Below are 26650 nucleotides of genomic sequence, written 5' to 3'. Positions count from 1 at the left end.
GCACGGCGTCGGTGCCAAGCACAGAGCCGTATTGGTATAGTCAGAATCCTTATCAACAGTGGCATCCCACCACTCTGACATCGTCTCCAGGCGAATTCCTTACGCCGGAGACTCTGCTTTGAAAATCTGCTTACTCCAACCTCCTAGGCCTTCACCTCGTTAATAGACATTGAATAAAATAAAAATTACAATTATCTCGTAACAAGGACTCACAGAGACGTTCCTTCATGTTAGCCTTCTATCTATCTCTCTCATTAGCTATTTTAGTTATAAGACATTTATATGCCTTTATAATTTCATGTATAATTATGTACTTGATATAATATTCCCACTGTTTCCACTGTAACCTGCACTTGCACATATAAAATATACTGCGTTCTGCTATTATCTATGCTGCTACCATTATCCGTAAAGACTATTCTATATTAAACAATCAAGTTACTAAGGTTTCAGATTAATAATTCTTTTACAATCTCATTGTTTATTTAGACGAAAGTATATTCTTAATAACGACAAGATCTTGACATTATCCATTATAAAAGCTGGAATAATATAAATCATTTCATGAAGTGCATCCTTCCCCACCCACATATATATATGTATATGCATTTATTGTATTGTAACTGATTTTATTGTGTATGTGTAGACGTGTGCCATTGCATCGGCATACGCCTTAATTACCTCACTGTATTACTTGCTATTGTATAATTTCATTAAAGTCACCGATTCTCTTGTACAACGAACATATGCCATTGCATCGGCATACAATCCTTCAATATTTTTTACTAAGCATTTTAATCTTATGCAGCATCCTTGTTTTATCGGCAGCCCTTTTCCTCTTATTCGAGCATTTTCTTGAAAGGAAGATATTAAGCATTCATAAATCTTTGTCCTTTTTATTCAGTTACTTAAATCAATTGGTGCCGTAACATCTCTTGCCAGAGGAATTTATAGTTCATTAACCATTAAATCTTACATTATGAATCTTACGTTATTAAGCATAGATCTTGCTCACCTTTAGGGAAGCGCCTTACTGGAGCTACCCGCCTCTATCCTTGTCCAGACTGAGGAGCGCCTTACGGGTGCCTCTCGGCTCAAGCATCCTATCCATCCCGTCCAACTCATAAGACCACCCCTTTTCCATCAAGATCAGAAAATTTAACTTGTGAATTAATAACCTGTACAGTGCTTAGCATCCTTCAATCTCAGGGGCGCAGCTGACAGCCGCCACCCGCCTCAATTATCCTTCTCCTACAATCCGCATAACCTAACCCTGCCAAAGCATGGTAGTAAGCATTAATTATTAGTACTTTTACAGTACTCTGGCAACGGATAACTAAAGTCACAAGAGTCCTTTTCACTCAATAATTAATTTTATCAATTGCTATTTTAACTTGTCCGACCAAAAATGTTATTCTTAAACTCAATCCGTTAGATGCCAAATAAACATCGCGGGGGCGTTAAACAGAAGGCAAGGCAGCTACGTAAGGAAGCTTGCCGACGAGCGGCCCTGTTGTCTCAACACATGGACCCCACCAAACCCCGTATAATACAAGATATCACGGGGCACGATCTAGTTCCTCCATCGTACATCAAGTTTTTATTACAAAACAGACTCATAAGCACATTTAAATACGCTCCACGTCCATTACATTCCACACAAAGACACTTCATTCCGGATTCGCATTCTTTACCAAGCTCTTACAGGGCTCACACGCGCAACCCTCGGCTGGTTAAACAGCGTTCGACGACAGAAACTCTAGACATAGAATTGATAGATTTAACACAGGACGACACTTTCAACAACAAGACAGCCACCTACATTTACCAACTGGAATCCTATTCTCTCACTGGAACTCCTCGCAAATTACCGTACCACCTTCATTACTTCCACCGGGCAGGGTAACTGTACATTCTCTCAACACTTCATTGTAACTCATTACCAGCAGCTATATAATGTAAACCACATTTGTATTCATTAATTATATAACTATAAGTATTATCACTCATTTATATTACACTTTTAACTATCATATTGTCTCATTGTTAAATAAACAATTATTTAGTCTCTATTCCTATCAATAGCCATAATCTTTATATCACCTACAATCACCATATTTCCCCCTTTCACCATCTGTCCGGAAAAGCTCTCGGCATCCCAGGCAGTGCCGGTGTAAGCAGGTAGGCCTAAATAAATAGAGAGCAGGCGGATCACGATCCCTAGGGAGACGCGAGACGTTACATCAGCAGATCGTCGACGCCACATTTTGCACCACACAACTGTTCGGTGTCAATACTGCTCTCGAAATCGTTAATAGAAAATGTAACGCAGTATCCATGCGAGCTCCATCGCTTCGTAGTGGAAATTCTATCGATGAAACTTAGCGCGGCGTATAAGCTGCATTCGTCATCGGCCAATGCGACATACTTCAGGCTAAAATACTTTCTCCATAACGGCGGAAAGTCAAGTGTAGTGGTGGCCAATGCGACGTCGTCCAACGCTTGTATCTCCCTCGATACGCGTTCGACACTACTGTTCGACCATGGTACCGCGTCAGCAACTGCGGCGACTGCGGCGGTCACAGAACGGTGCAGATACCGTCGTCGTGTCACACGTTTGGTCAGAGCGTCAATCATGTTGTTCCACCAATTGTTCCACCAAATTGTGTTGGGCGATAATGATGTAGTAGTCGTAGTAGTAGTAGTAGTAGTGTAACATCCCGCTATTCCGAGGCATAAAGAAGGAAATTTTTCTTCCAAAATCTAATTGCCGTAAAGATTTCCACTTAATGGATAACTGAATCGAGAAAAGAAACAAGGTCGGCAGGCACGCACCTTTCTTTGTCACTGTTTTTGGCTAACCAATAGGTCACGAACTATCTGTATCCCACATCTCAAAGCGCCTTCTATATTCGTCGGAACCTGTAACAATAATATTTTAATACCCTTCTCTCTCCAATAACGCACTTATGCGCATATAGTATACGTACATATACTACACTTTTGAAATTGCACCACACTCACTTATTTAACACCCTATATAACCGATATTTTTATATAATATCTCGCGTAATACCTTTTCTTATATATATATATATATATAACCAGTATATTGTATCCTATTATATGAAGTAATACACTTCATCTACGATATATACATATATATACATCTGACTTAATAATTCATTACTTTAAAAATATTTGATGGCGACCTTCTAAACTGCAAAACAATTGCAGGAAGGCCTGGAAGACAGTAATAAGTCATATATAATTTATAGCTTCATTTTCAATATATTTAATGGATAGACTAATGATATATATATATTATATATATATATAACATAATATATATATACATAACAATATATATATATACATACCTAATTGTACCATAGCTATTGAGTACAGAGACTTAATTTAACTACTTACCACCTTACCTAATAAGCCATTGTTATAATACAATTTATTAACGTCAAATCCTAGTATATTACTAGCCTAGTTACATTTAGCAGACCTATGCTTAAACCTGCCGCCGAAAAGCAAATAAGGATAAAATAATGATTAATAACCGCGATACACTAAAATTTTAAAGGTTTAGACCCACCTCTGCAACAAAAAGGCGGAACAAACTCATTCATAGTCCCTAAAGCAGTACACCGCGGTAGCCTTAAGGCATGTCGCGCCACCGTCGTCCCGCGGCCACCGAGCGTACCCACTCGCGCTCCTCCTTAACGACTCGATCAAAATTGTTGCTGAAAAATATTAATTTAGAAGATTATTGTTTGCGCACAAAGAATCCCCGAGCAATAACCTCTAGACCGACATAACCGCCATAGTTACCTTGTCCTTCATGTTATCACTAATATTTCAATCGCTTTTTCACATGATCACCCACACAATAGATATATATATACTAATAATTAATCCCCCATTAAGAAAAGTCATCAGTAACAGTAATTGACAAATTCCTGCTACTAAAAACTTAAACGAATAGACAAAATCAACCTCCACCGTGTAACGCAAGCCACGGACTACTCCACCACCTTTCTCGCTATCTCCTCGATAAGATAAACCATGCATTCCTATACCATGACTAATCCAAGCAGAGATCGTTATTCATATCTCCTCACCGTAAATAACTAACACCTTTTACTCACCTCTTTCTTACTAATACTTTGCTTTTCAAATACTATCTAATAACCCTAGAGAAAATAGGAAAAATTTTAGAAAAGGGAGAAAGAAAGGAGGAGGTATAACAAGTAGTAACGCAAATTTAATTGAGAAAAATTATACTGTATAAAAAATCCTTGTACAGGCATTACAATATTAACACATAACGCCTATACGTGTCGATCTTGGCATTATGTTCGCTCCCTGTAACGAACAAAATAATTACCAATTAAAAATGTGCTTTTTAATCGGGATAAGTTTCATTTACCCGGACAAATTTTTAAGACCGTAGGCATCAGGGTCAGGGCTCAAATCCAAACCACCGTATATCCAAAAGTCAGCTGCCTCTCTCCTCCTCCATCTCCTTTTCCAACGCACCTCCGTCATATCGCGGATAGACAGCAGACCAAGAATCTGGATATTTGTCTTCACGGTCACATCCCCATTGCAGAAGCACTATAGTAACATACCTTAGTAGTATAACCAAATATCCTAATGTGCATCCAATTGAGCTTACATTCATGCATGCAACACCCTGACATATACTCACTATTATCGCCGGCACCGGTCGGAAGTACCTTCGCCGAGGAAAACGTTGACGGAAGGGATACATATTTTCTCCTCTTTCTTTCTTACATACACTGACAGCTGACTTATGAGCACACAACATGGAGACCGACAAGTAACCAACCTCGAAATAGCTAAACACCCTCCCTCAGATAACTACTACCACCTATATGCGCTAACACCGAGCAAATATTCCCGCATGGAACTAGCACCTAGGATTGGACAACGGGCATGAACGTAGCATAAACCTAGAATCACCACTCCCCTACCAAGCATATCCCTATATAAAATAGGATTCAGAATTGGACAAAATTTCAATAAAGTAATACCCAATTAAAAGTACGCAATAAAAACAATATTAACAAACTGCATACCTCTAACGCTCCATATTACATAAAAATATCACTGAAAATTGAAATTCCCAAATCAGTGCAAAATAAGGAATATTATTTTTCTTTGGTCTTAAAAACCTCAGGAACATTGATATTGATATCATCCCTGGAGCATGAAAATGACGAAATTATAAATAAATAAAATAATTTTGCAAACAAATTTTGAATTTTCACTATCGATAAAATTACAGCGGACACTCTTAATATGGTACCCCCGAACTCGAAAATTAGGTAGCTGCAATATTTTAATTTGTTAATTTAAACAATCAGACAAATAACAATCAAATCACCGCGGATCCACATTACCATAAAGACATCAAAGTGTAGTCATAAAGGAAGAGAAATAATGTTTTAGTTATTATTTAAAATTTTAGGTTATTGTTTATAACAATTATAACAAATAACAGATGCTCATTATAATAAGCCCACAAAATTCTTTTAATATTATAAAACAACTTTTCCAGAACACAAAATCCTCTAACATTTCATCAACAGTTCGAAATTACACATACACTACATTTAACTGTTATTTATTTGTTAATTACAATTAACAAATAAATAACAGCTTAACCAATAGAGCGCGAAAAATCACGCTAACCGCATAATATTCTGTTTCACACAACGGATAGAAAACACATAAAAGAAGTACATCAACAGCTAATAATAATTAATTGCAAAAAATATAATAAATATATTACAAGCCAGAAACCCAACATAATGCATATCACTATATTCGTCTTCGAAGTAGCAACACCTCGAGATACCAATGATCCCTCCTGCTAACAAAATCATCAAACATTTTTTCGTTCCCCTAAAAATTACATTATTAACCATGGATTATCTCGATGCCATGTGACGCGCAACGGCAATAAAACTAATGGTATTACACTTACTTTCTCGAATAAACGAACAGAACACTGAGAAAAGGAGTAAAATGTACTGGTTGTGTGCAAAAGTTCGTGCGGAGCTTCAATAGATGGAGTTATAAGCGTCATAAAGTGTTATCTAACCTACTATTCCAAGAACACTTAATAGATATTTATAAGAATGCGCTGCGTAAAAAAAATATATGTAAGAGAATACGTGAAGGACAAAGATAACAACGGAAGTATTCATGATAACTCATGCATGAAATCATCTCCGAACGACTGTCTCTCTCTCTCTACTATCCTCCCATAAGCGGATATCCTTACCAGAGCCTTTTCCCCTCCACACCTACATCCCCGACCTGACGAGTTGAGAACAGAGAAGCCAGAGAGTCAGTCAGTCCCCGACAGCCGAACCAGACGGTCACTCCTGAAGATCCCAAGCTGACACAACAGACAGTCTCGCGCCACTTAAGAGTCCTTCACTTATTCTCGCTAACCGCCCCTTCGGGCGCTACATTGTTAAAAGTGAGTTACTCTATACGCATCATAGATTTAAAATATTTTCTCGTTCCCTTGTACAAGGGGCTGACACAACAGACAATTGCGACAAGGTCACTGGTTAGTTTGGCTTACCTCTGATAGGTGGAACTTTTTAAAGCATAAATAATTTATTGAATATATATATATTACACTTTTATATACTCTGCCTAATTGCACACAACATGTAACCCAGTAGGGACCCATTTTCTTTAATTTGCTCTAAAATATCCTTATTAACCAGGTAGCTCCCAGCGTTGTCGAGCTCCTGGTTTCTTCGCAACTTATCCATCGGAAACTCCCTTCAGGATAACATTCCCCTTGCATTCCATATAAATCGGATCTGGTAGCACCATGCATTGTCGAGCCATAATCAGGCAGCTCCATGCGTCTTTGAGCTCTTAGTCAGGCCGCTTTGCCCGCATTTGATGCTCTAGAACGAATTTAAACTTTAAGAATCCTTCTGGCAGCTCTAATAATTGAGCTCCATTCTCTCCACAGACTTTCCTGGTAGCTCCAAAGGGGTAGAGCTCCAACAGCCTGGTACCGTTCCAACGCGGATAACTGCACCTGTATCCAATCCTCCAACAGTGAGTAAATTAATGCACCTGGATCACCCTCTGTAACACAAAATAATAATATATTCGAAATAAGATAACAAACCCTCCAATAGATGCCAAAGCGTAGTGGAGTCGCCGTACGTAGGCGAAACTTAATTAAAATAGCTCGTACTAGAGTGTGGATAGAGGAACAAAACAAACAACTAAAATCAGATCACGCGACAGAACCAGCAAGCTCAACGAAGGAAATAGAAAACGAACAATTAAAAGAATCATTCAAACATGTATACGATAGGTCTATTTCAGATGTGACGACCTTATGTAACCAAAATACAACGGGCGATATTTCATCCTCAGAATTAGGGCAGGTTTCATTTACGGACACAACCAGCCAAGCTAGCCTCAATTTGTCAACATACTACTCATACGCGCACACCCAAAACACCACAAATATTAGACCTCGTTCCTTTGGAGAACAGTCAGATATAGAAGCCATTACCCTTTCTGACCAAGAAAACGAAGCGGACAAGGCTTATTACATTGCTAACGTATCACCCTTTTTGAGCAATAGATCTAATCATTAGAATTGGAAGCTATTATTCGATTAAATAAATGACATATATCTTTCATACTGTTCGGAACTAGCCCGAACATAGGATAGCTCCGGAGAGCTGGCTGGAAGTACGGGATCGCAGAGCGACGTCCGCCTGCGTCTAGGCTCGCTCGAGTCCGCTCGGCGACCGTCCGGTCGTCCTGATCAAAGGCCGGGGCCTCGCAAGGCGATCACCGACCCTGCTGATCAGGCAACGTCGCGCGCCGACTGGGCCATGCCCAGGGACGGCGGCGAGAACAAGAGAGAAGAAGCACGCGCACGTGCCGACGTAAAGTGACACGCAGTGTAAACGCAATGGACGCAATAGACGCAGTAGTAACGCAGAAGAGAATAACGCAGAAGAACGACGCAGAAGAACCTAAAACGTAGCTATATACAAGCGAAACAACGTCGCCTACGCAAGTCCCGCAGGACACACGTCCGTGACGTCAACGGTGCGCGGCACCCGAAGCACGCCAAGGACGTGCCACGAAACGACCTCCGTCGTTTCGGATGGCCTGCCCTTCCGGGCGTAATGGCCAATAGCCAGCCACGGTCCCGAGGACGCGTGGCAACGGAACTCCGAGAGCTCCGGCTCGCAGGATGACCACGTCGCTCCTGCGAGAAGGCCAAGTTCCCAATGGACACTTGGAAGAAGGAGCGCGAACGCTCTAGGACTGCGACCGAGCCGCTCCAAACCCGCCAAGGCCCCCTACGGACACTTGGGCAATAAGGGAGCTCGAAGCTCCGAGGAGACGGTCGAGTCGCTCCTAAGATCACGGCAACGCCGTGAGCCCGAGATCACAAAACGAGATTCGAACCATTTGCCTCAACCCAGCAGGGTGTGTCGGCGCCACCTTCAACTCAGCAGAGTCTATAGAGCAGTGGTTCGAATCTGAAACGAAATACCCGATCGCCCTAGGAAGCCTAGAAAGCGCGTCGGTAATCACCAGTAACACGATGCACTAACGTGTAGCACTACTTGCTACCTAAACTGGCCAGGCAGAAGACAAGACAAGGCAAGGACCAGGCATCGCGCGCCTGGTTATATATCCGGGCGGTCGAATCTTGCCCGCGGGCAGCGGAATCGCGAGCCGCGCCGTGTAGCGGCCGCGGTTGGACCTAGTGGGGGTCCCGCGCGCTCGCTCGCGAGAACCCGCGTCCCCCGCCGCTAGCGAGAACGCCCCGGGAACCAGGCCGCCCGCCCTGCAGCGTTGACTCGCACCGACTATCCGTACAGCACGTGATGCTGTACGGAACATACCGCCCGCCTCCGTCGCGGCGACGGAAGTCAGTGGTGGAACAAACCCCCACCAGGAAGGCCCGACTCGCGGCCTGGCGGCCGTGAGGGCCTGTTGATCCCTTTCATGTTGAAGGTTGATTGGGATGAGCCCCTTTCGGATCCACAGGGAGCCTCACCAGCTTGACCAGTGGCCGGGTCAGGGTCGAGTCCGCTGTGCGCACCTGCGCCACGCGGACGTGCCCATCCAGGCCAGGCAGCAAGCCGGTGATGCGGCCGAGAGGCCACCGGGTAGGAGGAAATCGGCTATCCGCCAAGAGCACGAGGTCGCCGATGTCTAACGGACGAGAAGCGATGAGCCACTTGCCCCGGACCTGGAGCTGGGCTAGATATTCTCTAGACCATCGCTCCCAAAGATGCTCCGTCATATGCTGGAGCAGCTGCCAGCGACTCATCCTCGCGACCTGAACGTCCCCGAGGGATCGCTCAGGCGGACACAACAGCGGGCGCCCAATCAGGAAGTGCCCAGGTGTTAGGGCCTCCAAGTCCTGTGGGTCGTCCGTCAACGGACACAATGGCCTGGAGTTGAGACAGGCCTCAATGCGAGCTAGAAGAGTGGCGAACTCCTCATAGGTCAGTGCCTGCTCTCCTATTACCCGTCGCAAGTGGTGTTTGACGGACCGCACTCCTGCCTCCCACAGTCCGCCGAAATGCGGAGCTGAAGGAGGCATGAACTTCCAGGTGATGCCCTGGTTACTCAAGGAGGCCGCGACCGGTCCCCCCAACGCCATGACCGCCTCAAATTGTCCTCGCAGCTCGCGGTCCGCACCCACGAATGTGGTCCCCCTATCGCTGTACACGGTAACCGGCAGGCCCCGCCGGGCCGCGAAACGATGAAAGGCCGCTAAGAAGGTCGGGGCCGAATAGTCACTGACCACCTCCAAGTGGACAGCGCGCGTACTGAAGCAGACGAAGACAGCAATATATCCCTTGGAGGTGGTACGTCCGCGTCCTCGAGACGGACGCACCGCGACCGGTCCAGCATAATCCACCCCGGTGGCAGAAAACGGTGGATGAGGCAACACCCGATCGCGAGGCAGCGGAGCCATGAACGGGGTGATCGGGGTGCCCTTATGACGTGTGCAGCGCACACAGCCCCGGATCACCTGGCGCACGAAAGAGCACCCAGCTGGAATCCAGAATTCGCGCCTCACGGTGAGCAACGTAAGCTGCACTCCCCCGTGCAGCGTGCGTTCGTGCGCATCTCGCACAACGAGAGTCGCGAGCCGAGAGCGTCGCGGTAGCAGGACTGGCTACCGTGCATCGATCGGTAACGCTGAGAATTGCAGGCGGCCCCCCACCCGCAAGAGGTCCCGCTCGTCCATCATGGGGTTGAGTGGCCGCAACGCCGATCTCACCATCAATGCTCCCCCCCGCTTCAGACGGCCCAATTCCTCCGCGAAGAAGCGGTGCTGCGTAACCCGCAGCAGGCGCAGTCGAGCTTCACTCAGCTCGTCCGCCGTTAAGGGTCCACTGATCCGTGGGACTCGCAGGAATCGTCGTACATAGGCCATCACGCGGATGGCCTTGCGGAAGGAGCATGCTCGGAGGACACCGGACCAGTCCTCCGGGTTCACGGCCACTACGTGAACCATGCGCCGTTCCTCGCAAGTGCTTCGGTCGCTCGCGACGCAAGTTAGACCCGGCCAGCCCGCCGGGTCCTCGACAAGCCAGGAGGGGCCACGCCACCAAAGGGCGTGTTCTCGTAGCCCGCCGGTCAACAAACCCCGGGAGGCGCAATCCGCGGGATTGTCGCCAGACGGGATATGCCGCCACGAGGCCCGCGGAAGGCTCTCGTGAATGTACGAGACGCGATTGGCGACAAAGGTGGTCCATCGAGATGGATGCCCTGTTATCCAATGGAGCGTGACAGAAGAGTCGGTCCAACAAACCAGGGAGGCCTCGGCACAACCGAGCGCCTCCACAATGGCCTTCATGAGGCGCGAGAGCAGCTGCGCACCGCACAGCTCCAGGCGGGGCAACGTTACCCGCTTTAGTGGGGCGACCCTGGTCTTGGACGCCAATAGAGCGATACGGGTGGTCCCATCAGACCGTCGAGCCCGTAAGTAGATGACGGCGGCGTACGCCCGCTCCGAGGCGTCCGAGAAGCCGTGAAGCTGGATCTCCACTTCAGGCGACCATCCGGTCCAGCGAGGAACTCGGATCGCGGAAACCTCCGCGAGCCCGGTGCTAAAGGCGTCCCAACGTCGCGAGAGCGGAGAAGGGAGAGCCTCGTCCCAACCGAGCCCGGCCAACCACAAGTCCTGAAGGAGGATCTTCGCCAGTACTACCATAGGCCCCAACCAGCCCAGGGGGTCGTATAATCGCGCAACGACTGACAAGATGCCACGCTTCGAGATGGCTGATTGAGCCCCGGGGTTGACCGAAAAGTAGAATGCATCCTCGACCGGAATCCAACCGACCCCCAGCACAGATGCACCCACGGCCCCAGGGTCCGGCAGAGGCACCAAAGGCCCGCGGTCCCCCTCCGGGATACCGGACAAGAGTTCCGGATGTGAGGCCGCCCACTTCCTGAGTCGGAACCCGCCCGCCATGAGCAAGCTGCTCAGCTCACGCTGTCGACTGCGTGCCTCCCCAAGGTCATCTGCCCCCGCAAGAATATCGTCGACGTAGGTTTGTCGACGAAGTAAGTCTGCTGCCCGGGGATAACGTTCCCGCTCATCCAGCGCCAGCTGGTGCAGCGTGCGGATGGCCAGATAAGGAGCGCACGCCATGCCATAGGTGACCGTGGTCAACCGGTACACCGATATTGCCTGCATCTGGCTGTCTCGCCAGAGAATCTGTTGGAGGTGTTGATCCTCCGGAGCCACCCGTACTTGACGAAACATTTGCTCGATGTCTGCAGAGAAGGCCACTCGATGCATGCGCCAGGCGAGTAGAATCTCGCCCAGTTCTCGCTGTAAGCGCGGCCCCACGTGCACCAAGTCGTTCAACGACCGGCCATTGGTGGACGCCTGCGAGGCGTTGAACACCACTCTTACCTTAAGCTCGGGGGCTTGTTTAATCACCGGGTGATGTGGAATAAAGTAAGAGGGCCGCGGGGTCTCGACATTGAGCGGCAGGCGGATCATATGCCCCTGTCGTTCATAGTCAACAAGAAAGTCGCGATAGGCCCCGCCCAAGGAAGGCTGCCGAAGCAGTCGCCGCTCCAAGCGATGCAACGAGGCAGTGGCAATCCGCCGAGTGTCGCCGAGAGACAGCTCAGTCGGAGGGCTCCTGAAAGGCAACCGCACCTGATAGCGGCCGTCCGCACGACGCCGAAAGGACGCCGCGAAAAACTCTTCACAAGCCCGCTCCTCCTCAGAGAGCGGGGAAGCAACCGGAATCTCCTCCACCTCCCAGAAGCGCCGCAAGAGATCCGCCATGTTGTACGACGCACACTGCACCACATGACAATGAGAGCCGCCCGCTCCGGCGGTAGACGGGAGAGCCCCGAACAGCACCCACCCCAAGCGGGTACGCTGCGCGACGGGAGCTCCCCGTGGGCCCCGGCGAAGCCCCGTCAACACGATCTCGGCGAATACCTCCGCTCCAAGTATCGCCTCGATGCGCTCGTCATCATCGTGATCATCCGCCAACCGGAGGTTCCTCAAATGCGACCACTTCCCCGTCAGCCGAGCCCTCTGCGGGGGGTGGTACGCCGTAAGCCTCGGTAGAATGAGGGCCTCCACAGTGGTGGAGAACGGGAGGCCAGCAGTTGCCCTGAGCCGCAATGACGTGCTGGCCCGCACCCGCTGAGGGGGTCCCTCTGAGACGCCCGACAGCCCAACATCCACCGATCTACGAGACGCGCGCAGCCGCTGCGCAAGCGCCTCGGACACCAGGCTCACCTCAGAGCCCTGGTCAATGAGCGCTCGAACCACAGCGGATCGGCCATCGGACGCCATCAGACAAACCCTGGCTGTGGCCAAAAGCACTCGCTGCGCAGGCATCCGCGTCGCAGCATGCGCCGTGACCGGCGCTTCCCCCGACGCCGGGGCCGGAGACTGCCGAGCGGAGTGCAGAAGTGAATGGTGCGGCTCTCCGCACTCCCGACATCGACCCTTAGACGGGCAAGCGGCCGCCTGGTGCGACGGACCGAGGCAGTTGAAGCACAACCCGAGAGCGCGCACCCTTGCCCGTCGCGAAGAGACCGGCCGATCTTTAAAGGCCGAACACTCTCTGAGTCCATGCTCAGAACCGCACTCAGCGCAACGGGTCGGCTTGGGCCGATGGAGATGCAGCGATCGTCGACCAGTCCGCTCGGATGCCGATGAGGCACGGGGGCCGTCCCCAATGGACGGAGCCGCGGCAACCGCCTCGAGCGCCACCCGACGCTCGTCCAGGAAGACTGCCAGTCTGTCCCAGCTCACTGGCTCGCGCCGGTCCGCGGTGGCCATCTCCCAGGCCCGCCGCGTTGCAGAGTCTAGCTTGGAACGGAGGATATTGACCAATATCACGTCCCAAGCATCCACTGGCTGGTCAAGAAGGCGCAAGGCGGCTCGCAGCTCGCTGGCTCGATCCAGCAGCCTCCGAACCTCGGAGACGCTCTCCTGACGCATCGGGCCAATATCCCGGAAAGCGTCGAGATGCTGGTCCACAAGCAAACGACGGTTATCGTACCGTGCACATAGCGCTTCCCACGCTTGCTCAAACGAGCCAGTAGCGACGCCGTAGTGCCGGAGCAGACGTTCAGGCTCTCCCGACACGCTCTGTTTTAAATAATGCATCCGGTGAACTGATGCTAACGACGGGTTATCGACTATTAAGGACTCGAAGAGATCCTTAAAATTGCGCCATTCGTCAAACTTCCCTTCGAACTTCGGAATGGGAATGCGAGGCAACGAAGCCTCGGGCACTACCGCCTGCGCGGGAACTGCGTGAGCAGCCGACTCAGCCTCCTGAACCTTCAACCCATCGAGCAGGGTTTGGATTTCTGCGCGCTGCGCAATGTAGACTTCCTGTACCGTGCCACAGGCATCCTGTTGCACGTAGTCCGACTCTCGCACGGTCTTGAGGCGAGACGCTCGGATCGTGCGATGATCATCCTGGAACTGAACCCAGTACGTGTCGAGAACCTGCAAACGAGACGTCAACCCGCCAACTGACTTCAGTTGACCAGATTTGCGTGCATTGTCCAGCAGCCGCTCCATGCGGTGCTGCCGGTCGTATTGCAGCTCGATGAGCCCAAGAATGTCCTCCTCCTTAGACATAACGGAGCCCGAGCTAAACAAACCGACCCAGGTCCGAGACTACCGCTCCCGATCCGGCTCGAAGGACCAAAATTATGTTCGGAACTAGCCCGAACATAGGATAGCTCCGGAGAGCTGGCTGGAAGTACGGGATCGCAGAGCGACGTCCGCCTGCGTCTAGGCTCGCTCGAGTCCGCTCGGCGACCGTCCGGTCGTCCTGATCAAAGGCCGGGGCCTCGCAAGGCGATCACCGACCCTGCTGATCAGGCAACGTCGCGCGCCGACTGGGCCATGCCCAGGGACGGCGGCGAGAACAAGAGAGAAGAAGCACGCGCACGTGCCGACGTAAAGTGACACGCAGTGTAAACGCAATGGACGCAATAGACGCAGTAGTAACGCAGAAGAGAATAACGCAGAAGAACGACGCAGAAGAACCTAAAACGTAGCTATATACAAGCGAAACAACGTCGCCTACGCAAGTCCCGCAGGACACACGTCCGTGACGTCAACGGTGCGCGGCACCCGAAGCACGCCAAGGACGTGCCACGAAACGACCTCCGTCGTTTCGGATGGCCTGCCCTTCCGGGCGTAATGGCCAATAGCCAGCCACGGTCCCGAGGACGCGTGGCAACGGAACTCCGAGAGCTCCGGCTCGCAGGATGACCACGTCGCTCCTGCGAGAAGGCCAAGTTCCCAATGGACACTTGGAAGAAGGAGCGCGAACGCTCTAGGACTGCGACCGAGCCGCTCCAAACCCGCCAAGGCCCCCTACGGACACTTGGGCAATAAGGGAGCTCGAAGCTCCGAGGAGACGGTCGAGTCGCTCCTAAGATCACGGCAACGCCGTGAGCCCGAGATCACAAAACGAGATTCGAACCATTTGCCTCAACCCAGCAGGGTGTGTCGGCGCCACCTTCAACTCAGCAGAGTCTATAGAGCAGTGGTTCGAATCTGAAACGAAATACCCGATCGCCCTAGGAAGCCTAGAAAGCGCGTCGGTAATCACCAGTAACACGATGCACTAACGTGTAGCACTACTTGCTACCTAAACTGGCCAGGCAGAAGACAAGACAAGGCAAGGACCAGGCATCGCGCGCCTGGTTATATATCCGGGCGGTCGAATCTTGCCCGCGGGCAGCGGAATCGCGAGCCGCGCCGTGTAGCGGCCGCGGTTGGACCTAGTGGGGGTCCCGCGCGCTCGCTCGCGAGAACCCGCGTCCCCCGCCGCTAGCGAGAACGCCCCGGGAACCAGGCCGCCCGCCCTGCAGCGTTGACTCGCACCGACTATCCGTACAGCACGTGATGCTGTACGGAACACATACGTATATACCTATCTCTATTCAGGAATACTATGTATGACCGTTGTTTTTATATAATCTACAAATACATATATATATATATCCAGCACATTTAGCCTACCATATTATTGAATGAATAACCATCTTGTTCCAAACTCCAAACAAGCAGATAATATTGGAATATCTCTCTCTCTTTCGATATTATCCTCGGCGCCCCTGGCTATTGCAGGTGAATGCAGGTAGGCCTAAAATAAAACAGAGGACAACCGTTATCGTCGCTCTTAGGAAAGACGTGACATTACAGTAGCAATAGCAGTAGTAGGAGTAGGAATCGAATGCATTGTGCCACCGAATGAATCGCCTGCATTTGTCGTCGCTGCACCCGTCGCCACAGTCGCTTGTCTCAACATTCTATGACGATCGATGAGCGCATCGACGACCATGCGCTCACACCATAAACGCTCGCACAAGATGAGTTTTGTATCATTCGTAAAGTCATACGAGATCTTTCCGGACTGGTTCGCATGCACATTGGCCGCGGCGGAGAGATGACAGTCACGTTGCCTCAGAACACGGCAAATTAGAGCGCCTATAGCCACTTTTTCAGCAGCGGAGATAGTGACATAGTCAGTAGGAATAGTGGGAATACTAACCCCAACATGAGAGCTACTGTTGACAAATGTGACAGTCTAGGTATATATAGTCTCAAACTATATATATATATATAGTCTTTATCGAAGAGTATAGTACAGCAGCGATATACAGTCGACTCGATTGAAAAAAAAAGAGAAAAAAGACTCAACTATAGTATGTCAAAAGGACGTAGAATTGAGAACAATGTAGACGACGATAGTGGTGGCCGCAATTTGTCATCGCGATATTTTGCGCCCAAGAAACGATTGAACGAAACAGCAGCAGCAGCAGCCAAAAGCAAATTGCAACGACGAGCTGATTGCGACGACGACGACGACGGCGGCGGCGGTGGCGGCGGCGGCGGCGATGGGGGCGGCTGCGACGAACGACCCCTTCGAACGTATCAAGAATACGCGCAATATCGCAAACAGATTCGAGATGAATCACGACGACCGATAAAATTCTGCGAGATTGCTGAATAGACTACGCGTGAAATTCGTCAACGCATCAACAGCAGTACCAGCAGTACCAGTAGCAAGAAAAGTGCCGAGGAAGCGATGGAAGATTACAGCGGCGTAGGAAAACGCAGACAATTGCACGAATTTCTTTTCGACCGTGAAGACAGGGCGAAACTGTACGTCATCGAGAAAGACTCAACCACCTGGATCACCTGGTCCGCTGTAACACGTCGGTACGTGAATGCGTATCGTACCGCTTCGTATCGAGCGTATCTATTTGCCCGTTTGCGCACCAGTCAGAATGAACGCTATCGGGCAGCCATGCAACGCCTATTACAAAGATTAAAACGATGCAACAGACCATTGATGGAGCGTACTCAACACATGATGACTCTCTATTGCGATCGTCTGATGATATATCGTCGCTATCACATCGCTTTCTTCGACTATCTCATTGAACGAAATGTACGCATATACGAGAATCTCGCGATAAATGCGGAAGTGAGATCCAGTGTGCCGGTTCCGGCTCTAGTGTTGACGCATTTGATCAATTACTGCCCATCGATCACACTGGCCCAATTCTATTACTATGTGTTTCGTAATGATTATTGCTTCGGCGAAGTATGCGAATTCTTTCTCTCCATGTGTTTCGTCGATGAATTGTTTGCTCTGCGCACACGGTATATTTTGCACCGATATCAAAATCTCGGAGACGGTCGAGCGGTATCTATTTTGGACAAATTGTGCGTGACGGATATGTTTTTGTTTCCCCTGTTGGCACGCAGAAGAACCGCAGCGCGACCCAGCGAATTGATGGACGACAACAAACATCGAATCTTTGTGAACGGCGCGTGCTCGTCATGCGACCGTGCATTTTCGGCATTGTGGGACAAACCGAACGTAGTATCAATACTGTGCGAATTTTGTATGTGCGACTTGATAAATCGACCGGAATTGCTAGCGGAAAATAGCGTGAACGGTCGACAGTCAAAACGGTCGGTTGCAACGGTCGGTTGCAACGGACAGTTGCAACGGTCGTTGCAAAAAAGCAGCGACTGCTTGTTCTCGTAGTCGTCGTAACCAATCTTCGCGCTTGCAATCGGTCGATAAAAACGAAGATAAATATGCCAATGACCACGACAACGACGACGAATGCACTGACAGTAGTGGTGGCGGTAGCTCACGATCGCTCGTATTCACGTCGTCGCACTTACTCAACTATATAAAGCAACAAAGCAACGTTATGGTTCTGTTGAACACAATGTATTGGCGTTATGATAGCTCAAGATACATTGACGCGGCGAACGATGAACTCGTACTCGTGCGCAATGAGTCAGTTTGAAAAAACTGTGACATCGCAAATTTTGTACGAAGTGCGCGAAACGTTGAAACGACGCATGGCCGACGAGCACACCTACGAATGGTCCATGCAACAACAACAACAACAACAACAACAACAAGGGCGGCAGCATTCGTTTGCCAAGTTTTCATATGTCGACAAAATGTCGCAAACCGATTTCCATTATAGCATGAGCACTATCGTAGAAAAAATGATGACTGTGTGCAGAAGTGACGCTGTAAATTCTTCCGGCGCGAGTGAAAACAATCGCGAAGAGGATAATGACCGCGGCGGTGGCGGCGGCGGCGGCGGCGGTGGCGATGCTGGCAACGGTAACAGCATCATTACTCAAGGATCAACGCTGGACAAATTTGTTCGTTACGTAGACAAAAATAGCTCGGGTCGATTAATGCTGAATCTCTATTTGAATCATTTCGAGCTAACAACACCAGCCGTAGCGCCCTTGCTCCGCATCGATTACGACGATTCGAATCCACCAAATCGATATAGATTCAACGAGATTCACGATCGGCGCATAAAACGATTCGTGGCTCGTGCTATAGATTCGATCAACTAGTACTTTGGACTGGTGTGTTCGCGCGACACGATCAATCATTATTTGTATTCACGCATCGTAGCTAAACGCACTCCACCGAGCAACAATGAAGACGACGAATCAAACGACGCTGGCGCTCCCTCGTCAAGAGCGACACAGCCGCCATAATCGATGTGCTACCAACAACTGACGACTGACCACTTTGTTGACGATGAAGATACTTTCGCTTTCGAGAGTAACATGTTGAAACAGTTGAGCGAAAAATCGTATGATCGACGTTTCGTATGCGATACGAAAGATCTTCTTTTGCGTCTAGTGCCCTTTGTCTACGAGCGACGCTGCTGCAGTATTATTGTCACATCGCGAGGCACGTTGTTTCTTTCTAGTAATGGTGAATCTCGCATTCTCGTTCGGTCTAGCTGTACTAGAGCGGCCCGATACGGTGCATCGACTCGTATCGATGCTCAGGCACTCTTCGGCAGACGTCTCTCTGCGCGATGATTGCCCATATCGAGCGCTCTATGCACCCCTAAACTGTCGTGCAATGTATCACTATACAACGACCATTTCCCAAGTGTACGATTGCGAATACGGATACGGCCGTAGCTTCTCGATAGACGATAACGAAGCGGCCAACGAGATGTTCCGACGAGTACAGGACACATACGAAATACTGAAAATTTTCTTCGACTAATGACCGATGTCACATCCGCACTACCAATTGTAAGAGGAAGCACCACACAAAAAATTTTTTTTTCTCTCTCTCTCTTCCTTCCCTGGAATCACCACAAAATTTTTCTAAGTCCCTCGACCCTAAATTTTTCTAAGTCCCTCGACCCTAAATTTTTCTAAGTCCCTCAACCCAAAATTTTTCTAAGTCCCTCAACCCAAAACTTTTCTAAGTCCCTCGAACATAAATTTTTCTAAGTCCCCCAACCCAAAATTTTTCTAAGTCCCTCGACCCTAAATTTTTCTAAGTCCCTCAACCCAAAATTTTTCTAAGTCCCTCAACCCAAAACTTTTCTAAGTCCCTCGGCCGAGAATTTTTCTAAGTCCCTCCGCGCCGAAATTTTCTAAGTTCTAATTTCCAAACCCCCACTACCTTCCCACTCCAGAGGAAAATTCGGCGGCTCGGGAAAGCCGCAGCTCAGGGACCGCGGAGCGCCCGAGAGTCAGTCTCAGTCGTGCAGTGATCTGGTGCAGTGCTTCCTCCATCCCTCCTAGGGTCTAGTATAAGTGCTAAATCTAACTTAGAATATTTTCGTGAATACGAACTTAGAATATTTTCACTGAATCTAACTTAGAATATTTTCGTGAGTTTAACTTAGAATATTTTCGTGAATACGAACTTAGAATATTTTCACTGAATTTAACTTAGAATATTTTCGTGAATACGAACTTAGAATATTTTCACTGAATCTAACTTAGAATATTTTCGAGAATACGAACTTAGAATATTTTCACTGAATCTAACTTAGAATATTTTCGTGAGTTTTAACTTAGAATATTTTCGAGAATACGAACTTAGAATATTTTCACTGAATCTAACTTAGAATATTTTCGTGAGTTTTGACTTAGAATATTTCCGTGAATGTGAACTAAGAATATTTTTACTAAATCTAACTCAGAATATTTTCGTGTATCCATTTTAGTTAAAATATACTCTTGTTAACCGATTCAAGGTTAGACTCACTCTCCCATCTCCTCCCATCCCCGACCGCTAACGCATTGGAATCGCCTAGCTGATAACTGGCCGCCGATTCTTCAAGGTATTCGCATCACTAGAATAGGGGCGTATAGGCTGCGGCTCGATCGCACCGCCCATCCGTAGACGCACAGGTTGCGGCTCGATCGCACCGTCTACTAGTTACTCGAAGGCGCATAGGTTGCGACTCGATCGCACCGCCTGACAGAATAGGGAACTCCGAATTAACCACACGAATACAGCTGGCCGGAGTCACTGGAGTGATTCTAAATGCGCCCTGTACGCAGGGGTGGTCGTAAGAAATTCATCAAAAAATTAGAATACCAACTAAAGCATGGACAAGCGTACCACCCTTACCTAGGTGTCGAGCCCACCAACTCCGCTCCCGACAAGGGGCATCCTCGCTCCACTGAACCCCCTCGCTCTCCAGAATCTCCTCAGTCGCCCGTGCCAGAGCACCCGAAAGCTACCGCTCGCAAACCATACAGTGTTAGCAAGATCGATTGCGATACTCATCCGCGATTACCGATCATTCGACGCGGATTCTCGCCACGAGACCCGAGGCCTGCTTTCTACCGTCGACTGCGTGCAGAGATCCTGCACTACTACTACGGAGCATCTACCCCGCCTCACACCCTCCGCACCTGTAACGAGAAAACTCCGACCCTCGAACAGCTTCGTGGGCACGTGCGCAACTCCATGACACAGGTGTGCCAGATCATTACATTGGATTAAAGAAACTGGTGAGTGCCATTTGCTCTATACTCCGCGGAACATCGTGTCGAGCCCGACAGATCGCGCGTATCCCTGGGGAGAATCACGCGATTCGTTTGACCCAAAAATTGCGATCTAGCCCCGCGTCCAGGCCCGAGCACCTGCAGCCTAGCATCGCAGCCGCGGCCGACCGGGACGTAACACCGATAAACAACAACGAAAGAGTAGCAGTGGTAATAGTGGCAACGAACAACAACTCGGACGAACCACTGTGGCAAATGATGAACAGCAGCAGCAATAGCAGCAGCAGCAGCAACAACGGAACGACGAAATCTCTACCGACGTTTCAATGCTATTGAACGAGCTCGCTCTGCGGCGTCGTAAAGTTAATCTTCGCCGCGACGCTCAATGTCGAGGCAGCATCAGCAACAGCAGCAGCAGCCAACAACAATCGGAACAACGCGCACGAAGAACCTTCGTGACGCGTTTGAAAAACGACGGCGGAAATGACAGTAGCAATAACGAAGCGTCAGCCAGCGCAGACGCCATGCGTGAATTTCTCGCGTCTCGCAAACTCGATGAATTTGTCGAGCACACGGATGATCAAGACTTGTGCGAATGGTTAACCAGTGTGCGCAATTCTACCGCGATTCCGGAATCATCATTTACGACCAACCTATCCCTGCGTCATATTGCCGCACTGTATTTGTTTGTTGTGGCAAGAGAAAAAGAGCGCTGGGCGACACTGAGTCAAAACGGCAAATCTACACGCGAATGCCAGTTGCCCGCGAATAAGTGGCGCTGGAACGTTTTTGACCGTTTGACCGCCACGCACGCAAGCGATTGTGAGCAAGCGTTTGCTGTAGAAAGTTTTCGCCGAAACGAGTATATACTCATACGACACAAACTCTCTGGCCAACGGTCTGACAATATTCGTTAATCACAGCATGAACGTGGATGACAGAATGCCGCACGACATCGGCTACTCGCTCTGCGTTGCCCTTGTCACTATTTACACCAGGGGCGACCCGGAGATCGTTATGTTCTTCTTGGTGTTTGTCGTGGCGGTGCGATTCCCCGGACAGTTTCTGAAATCTGTGTTGTTGTTGCAAGGCACCAGCGACAGCGGCAAGAGCGAATTCGTATCAGAAGTGTTGCGTCAAATGTTCTCGTGCGCCCTCACAGGCACCATCAGCAACGCGACGTTGCAGCAGGGTGTGCGCGATGAGATCAACACCGACCTTATGAGCATGATGAAGTCGCATCTCAATCGCATGTCAATGCGATGAACCTGAACGCTTGAACTCGGAGCTCTTCAAACTGCTTATTTCTAGCACGTGCATCAAGAGTCGAAAATTTTTCGATCAGCAACCGCAACATCTGATCAATCTGGCCAAACTAGTGCTAACGGTTAACGACTCGATCACTCTACGCAGCGACGCGGGTGTTATTACGCGCCTCAAGTATTGTTTGCGCATGCTGCATCGCTTCAAAACGTTGCATCCGCGCGATCACGATTGCTCGGTGGACTTCGACAAACATTCCGCACCGAGTGTATCGTCCCAATTCGCCACAAGATGCTTCGCACAGGGCGTGAGTTTTCCCTCGTTTCACGTGGCTCTCTTTCTGGCCATGGAACATTTTGCCATCGACATGTGCACGTACGATGAATCGCTTTATCTGCTCTACGACGCCTTGAGCAAATGCTTCGCTAAAAACTAGCTGGAAAGAAAGAAACTACGCGAGGGTGTCGTCGACGATTCTAATCGAGATCATAAAGCACGCTTGAATACTCGAAAGCAAGAGCTCGAAGCATTCCGCAAAATGCTAATCTACGGCCATACGGAACGTATCGTACACGAATTGTCAACAGATGGTGACATCGGCAAAGCGTCATCATCGTCGCCGGACGGCAGCGAAGAGATTGTACAAGCGAGCGACGTGTTTGCTCATCAATCGGCCAAGAGACTCGAAGACCCGGTCATCATCGATCGCATATCCGTGACGATGCAGCGTGACGCGCGAATTTGCACGTCTCCATCGATCAGTTTGAATGGTTGTTGAAACGTTATCGCATCGTCGAGGATTCTACCGTGTCTATCAGCGAGATCGAAATGTGCAAATTTCTGCGCGAATTTCTCGACGAAAGCGGTTGTAACATCGCGAGATCTAACATTCGAGATATCGTGTTTAAAATCAAGGAACGAATTAAGACCGAATATCCGCGCACATTTAGATCGCGCGATAACACGTTTCATTTGGTGTTTCGGGAGGTGATTGAATCTTAAGCGCCGTCGGTGCTGATCGAATTTTAAGCGCTGTCATCGCTGGTCGAATCTTAAGAGCCGTCGTCGCTGGTCAAATCTCAAGAGCAGTCGTCGCTGGTTGAATCTGAAGCGCCGTCGTCGCTGGTCAAATCTTAAGAGCCGTCGTCGCTGGTCGAATTTTAAACGCCGTCGTCGCTGGTCGAATCTTAAGAGCCGTCGTCGCTGGTCGAATCTTAAGAGCCGTCGTCGCTGGTCGAATCTGAAGCGTCGTTGCCGCTGGTCGAATCTTAAGAGCCGTCGTCGCTGGTCGAATTTGAAACGCCGTTGTCGCTGATCGAATTTTAAGCACCGTGTCGTCGCCGTCGTCCCAAGAACAGTATATATTCAAGAAGTTTGAATCTTGTTTCGACAGTGTCGAAGAGAGATCGTCGTAGTCGTGTGTCCGTCCTCAATGGACCGTCGTTGTCTTTACGTTTATACAATTTATTCGTGCAACAATACATACGAGGTATACAACAGCAGCAACAACTCTACGATTATTCATCGTTGGACAATTTAGTGCAGCTTTTCAATGAGACAGATCACCAGTCGCTGGCGATCGGAAGCGTATCAGATGGGAAAGAAGATCACCAAAGACCACGTTTCAACGCATAACTCGTCAGTACAACGGTCGTCAGTAGTGAGAACAGCGAACTGATGGAACCCGCCGCAGCCGCAGCCACCCCCATTAGTACTACTTCCACCAGCATCGCCACGATGACCGCCGCTGCCAAGCATCAACAACCTGCACAGCTGCAACAATATGAACAACAACAGCAAACGAGTAGTTACAACCGAAATTTTCATCATTTTGCACGCCTGATCTGCTTGTTTGAACAGTTGTCCAAAGAGGAGCGCTTTGCTAATATTCATCAACTGAAAGCGAGTTTGAATGACACCGAGATTCGCATGTGTCTGGGTCGTCGACGCGGCAAACGAGAACTCATACGCTTGCTGTGCTATGGGGCCAATCTCAACATGGAACTCATGCGGTTCAATGTGACGAACATCTTTGTGGCCTATGGCGTAACAGACTCCTCAACGCTGCATAAATAGGCTACCGATGGAAGCATGTTGCGAAACTTGGAGTGGTACGAATATCCGAATACGTTCGAAACGTGCGCCTGGAACACCGTATCGGCCGATATCATAGACGGTATGTTGTATGATAATCAACCGGTGGTGGATGGAAAAGCCTGCCGCAGCTGCGTCTCCATGATAATTCGAATCTGCAACAGCGGAGGTGCGTCGCCGACATTACGCTCTCTAGAATCAACAGCCGCAGCCATAACAACGGTCGACGGAGGAGAAACCGTCGTCGCTCAACCTCGTTCTAGATCTGTGTTTGTTAAATTCAGGAGTCGCGGTGACGGCGCTCAAAAGAACGCCGCGGTGACGAATGAGAAGACGACGACGGCAAATTCGAACGACTCAAAGCGCAAGAAAAACGGCAATCGCGAACCGAAAGCGAAACGCGCGAAAGATAACACGAACGGATCAGTAGCAGCAGCACTTACAACAAACGGGACAACAGCAACATCATCCACTATGAACGGAGAAACAGCAGCAACAGCAGTAGCAGCACCTACAACAAACGGAACAATAGCAACATCATCCATTATGAACGGGGAAACAGCAGCAACAGCAATAGCAGCACCTACAACAAACGGAACAATAGTAATATCATCTACTATGAACGGAGCAACAGCAGCGACGGCACTTGCGAATAACGAAGCACACGAGAAAACGGCGGTATTGATAACGACAAAGCCATCATCGATTGATCAAATTCGCGAAGTTGCTGGCAAAGACTTGTTACGCATAATCAACTTGAACATGTCCAGCGGTGACGAGGAGGAAGAGGACGACGGCTACGTCGACGATAATGGTGACGGCGCGGGCGGCGAAAATATGCTCGACTACGCCAGCAGCAGCAGCAGTTCGGAAGATGAAATACCACTGCCACCACTGTCACCAACATTAGCACCACCACCGCCTCCTCGTACATCGTCTAGCACGGAAGAAGCAAGTCACCGAAGAGTAATCGATTCTAAGTTGAAAAAAAAGTAACCGAGGGTTCGTATGTGCGTTCACTCGTACCAGGTCAATTGTACGAAATCATCGTGGAATCGTCGACGCGACCGCACGCAGACTTTACCATTATTGCGCGACAGAGACGCAACGTCTATCGCGCCACCGTCCGTACAGTGTGCACCCTTTCGTCCACCGACTCGAACGATGATGAAGCCTTTCAACGATGCGATTTTTTCAATTTGGAAGATTCACCCTACTTGTATTACGTTGACGAGTCAGTGGACGTGGTGGTGCGCAACAGACGCCATATGACGATACACGCAATCAATCATCGACACGATTGCGCACTTTTTTGTCAGTACAAACGAGATATCATAAAAATTGTTTCGCGCCTTGTACGAGCTATTGTATTTCGCGAATTTCGCGAACATTAAGAAAAAATAAAAAAAACATCAATCGAAACCAGCCTCAGTCAATTTCTTCCAATACGTTGCCCAATCCCTCAATCGCCGTCAAGCGAAACGCTGGCCGCTAGCGATGCACCATCAATTTCGCGGACTCTTGGCGTTGATTGCGATTGTGCTCTTGCTGTATTTTGTGCGACGCGCATATATATCCGTCTACGTCGAGCCCGAAAGAGCGGCGATTGCGCGTAATTTGGACGTGTTGTACGATCCACTGGTCGAAACGAATAACGGTTCGATTTTGAACGACAACGTACAGCGAGAGCGACTTCTTCGTTTGCCAAGACAAATGGGCGTGGGCATAGATTCTCTTCCCGCGGTACGTTTCGAATCCGCGGAAGGACGAAGAGATGATAGTGGTTTTGACGACGAGGAAGACGAAGGAGACAAGGACGATCACGCGAGACAACGCGACTGCTTGACCGTCGGCGCTTTCATATCACCGTACGATGAATACATAGATTGTCGCGAATTTTGCAAGGTGAGCGACGGTGTTGATTACCGCTATTACGATCGGGTGGGCCTGATTCTGAACAATCGTCGCAGCCGGCCCGGAGCGTACTGCATGCCAAATGATGCGGCGGTTTGTAACACCAATACATCTCTTGCCCTCTATAGCAAGCACGGCTGGCGATGCATGTCGCAAACGCGCGCCTTTGCCAGCGAAGGCGGCAATCTCATAACGGTGTGCAACGGTGCACTGCTGGATCGCGCAACCGGCAAGACCTGGCATCAGCACATCGATCCATCACTGACCTTCGAATCGATAGACGAACGATTGCCGAGCGGAGAATACCGTTTCATGTGCGCGGAAATGGGACTCGACGGTCGCGGGAACAAAACTATCGAAGCACCGATCGACCGCTTGATAGCTCTGCCGAATGCTTGCGCCTCGCTCATTCCCTACTCAGACCCGGCGATCAAGCCCGACTTTGAAACCGGCCGCTGTTTTTGCGGAGAGAGA

General features: G+C 49.3%; 2 protein-coding genes across 2 annotated transcripts; both read right to left on the bottom strand.

Annotated features, from left to right (window-relative positions):
* Window positions 1–9052: 9052 nt before the first annotated feature.
* Window positions 9053–10036, bottom strand: LOC112590304 (uncharacterized). The gene has a single exon (XM_025306377.1). The coding sequence runs from the start codon at window positions 10034–10036 to the stop codon at window positions 9053–9055; it is 984 nt and encodes a 327-aa protein (XP_025162162.1).
* A 204-nt stretch (window positions 10037–10240) lies between these two features.
* LOC112590303 (uncharacterized) lies at window positions 10241–14200 on the bottom strand. The gene has a single exon (XM_025306376.1). The coding sequence runs from the start codon at window positions 14198–14200 to the stop codon at window positions 10241–10243; it is 3960 nt and encodes a 1319-aa protein (XP_025162161.1).
* Window positions 14201–26650: the final 12450 nt, after the last annotated feature.

The sequence above is a fragment of the Harpegnathos saltator genome, unplaced genomic scaffold (assembly GCF_003227715.2).
Source record: "Harpegnathos saltator strain DR-91 unplaced genomic scaffold, Hsal_v8.6 scaffold777, whole genome shotgun sequence".
Taxonomy (NCBI): Eukaryota; Metazoa; Arthropoda; class Insecta; order Hymenoptera; family Formicidae; genus Harpegnathos; species Harpegnathos saltator.
Note: the sequence above shows the minus strand (reverse complement) of the source record. Positions and strands in the feature narration are given on the sequence as shown.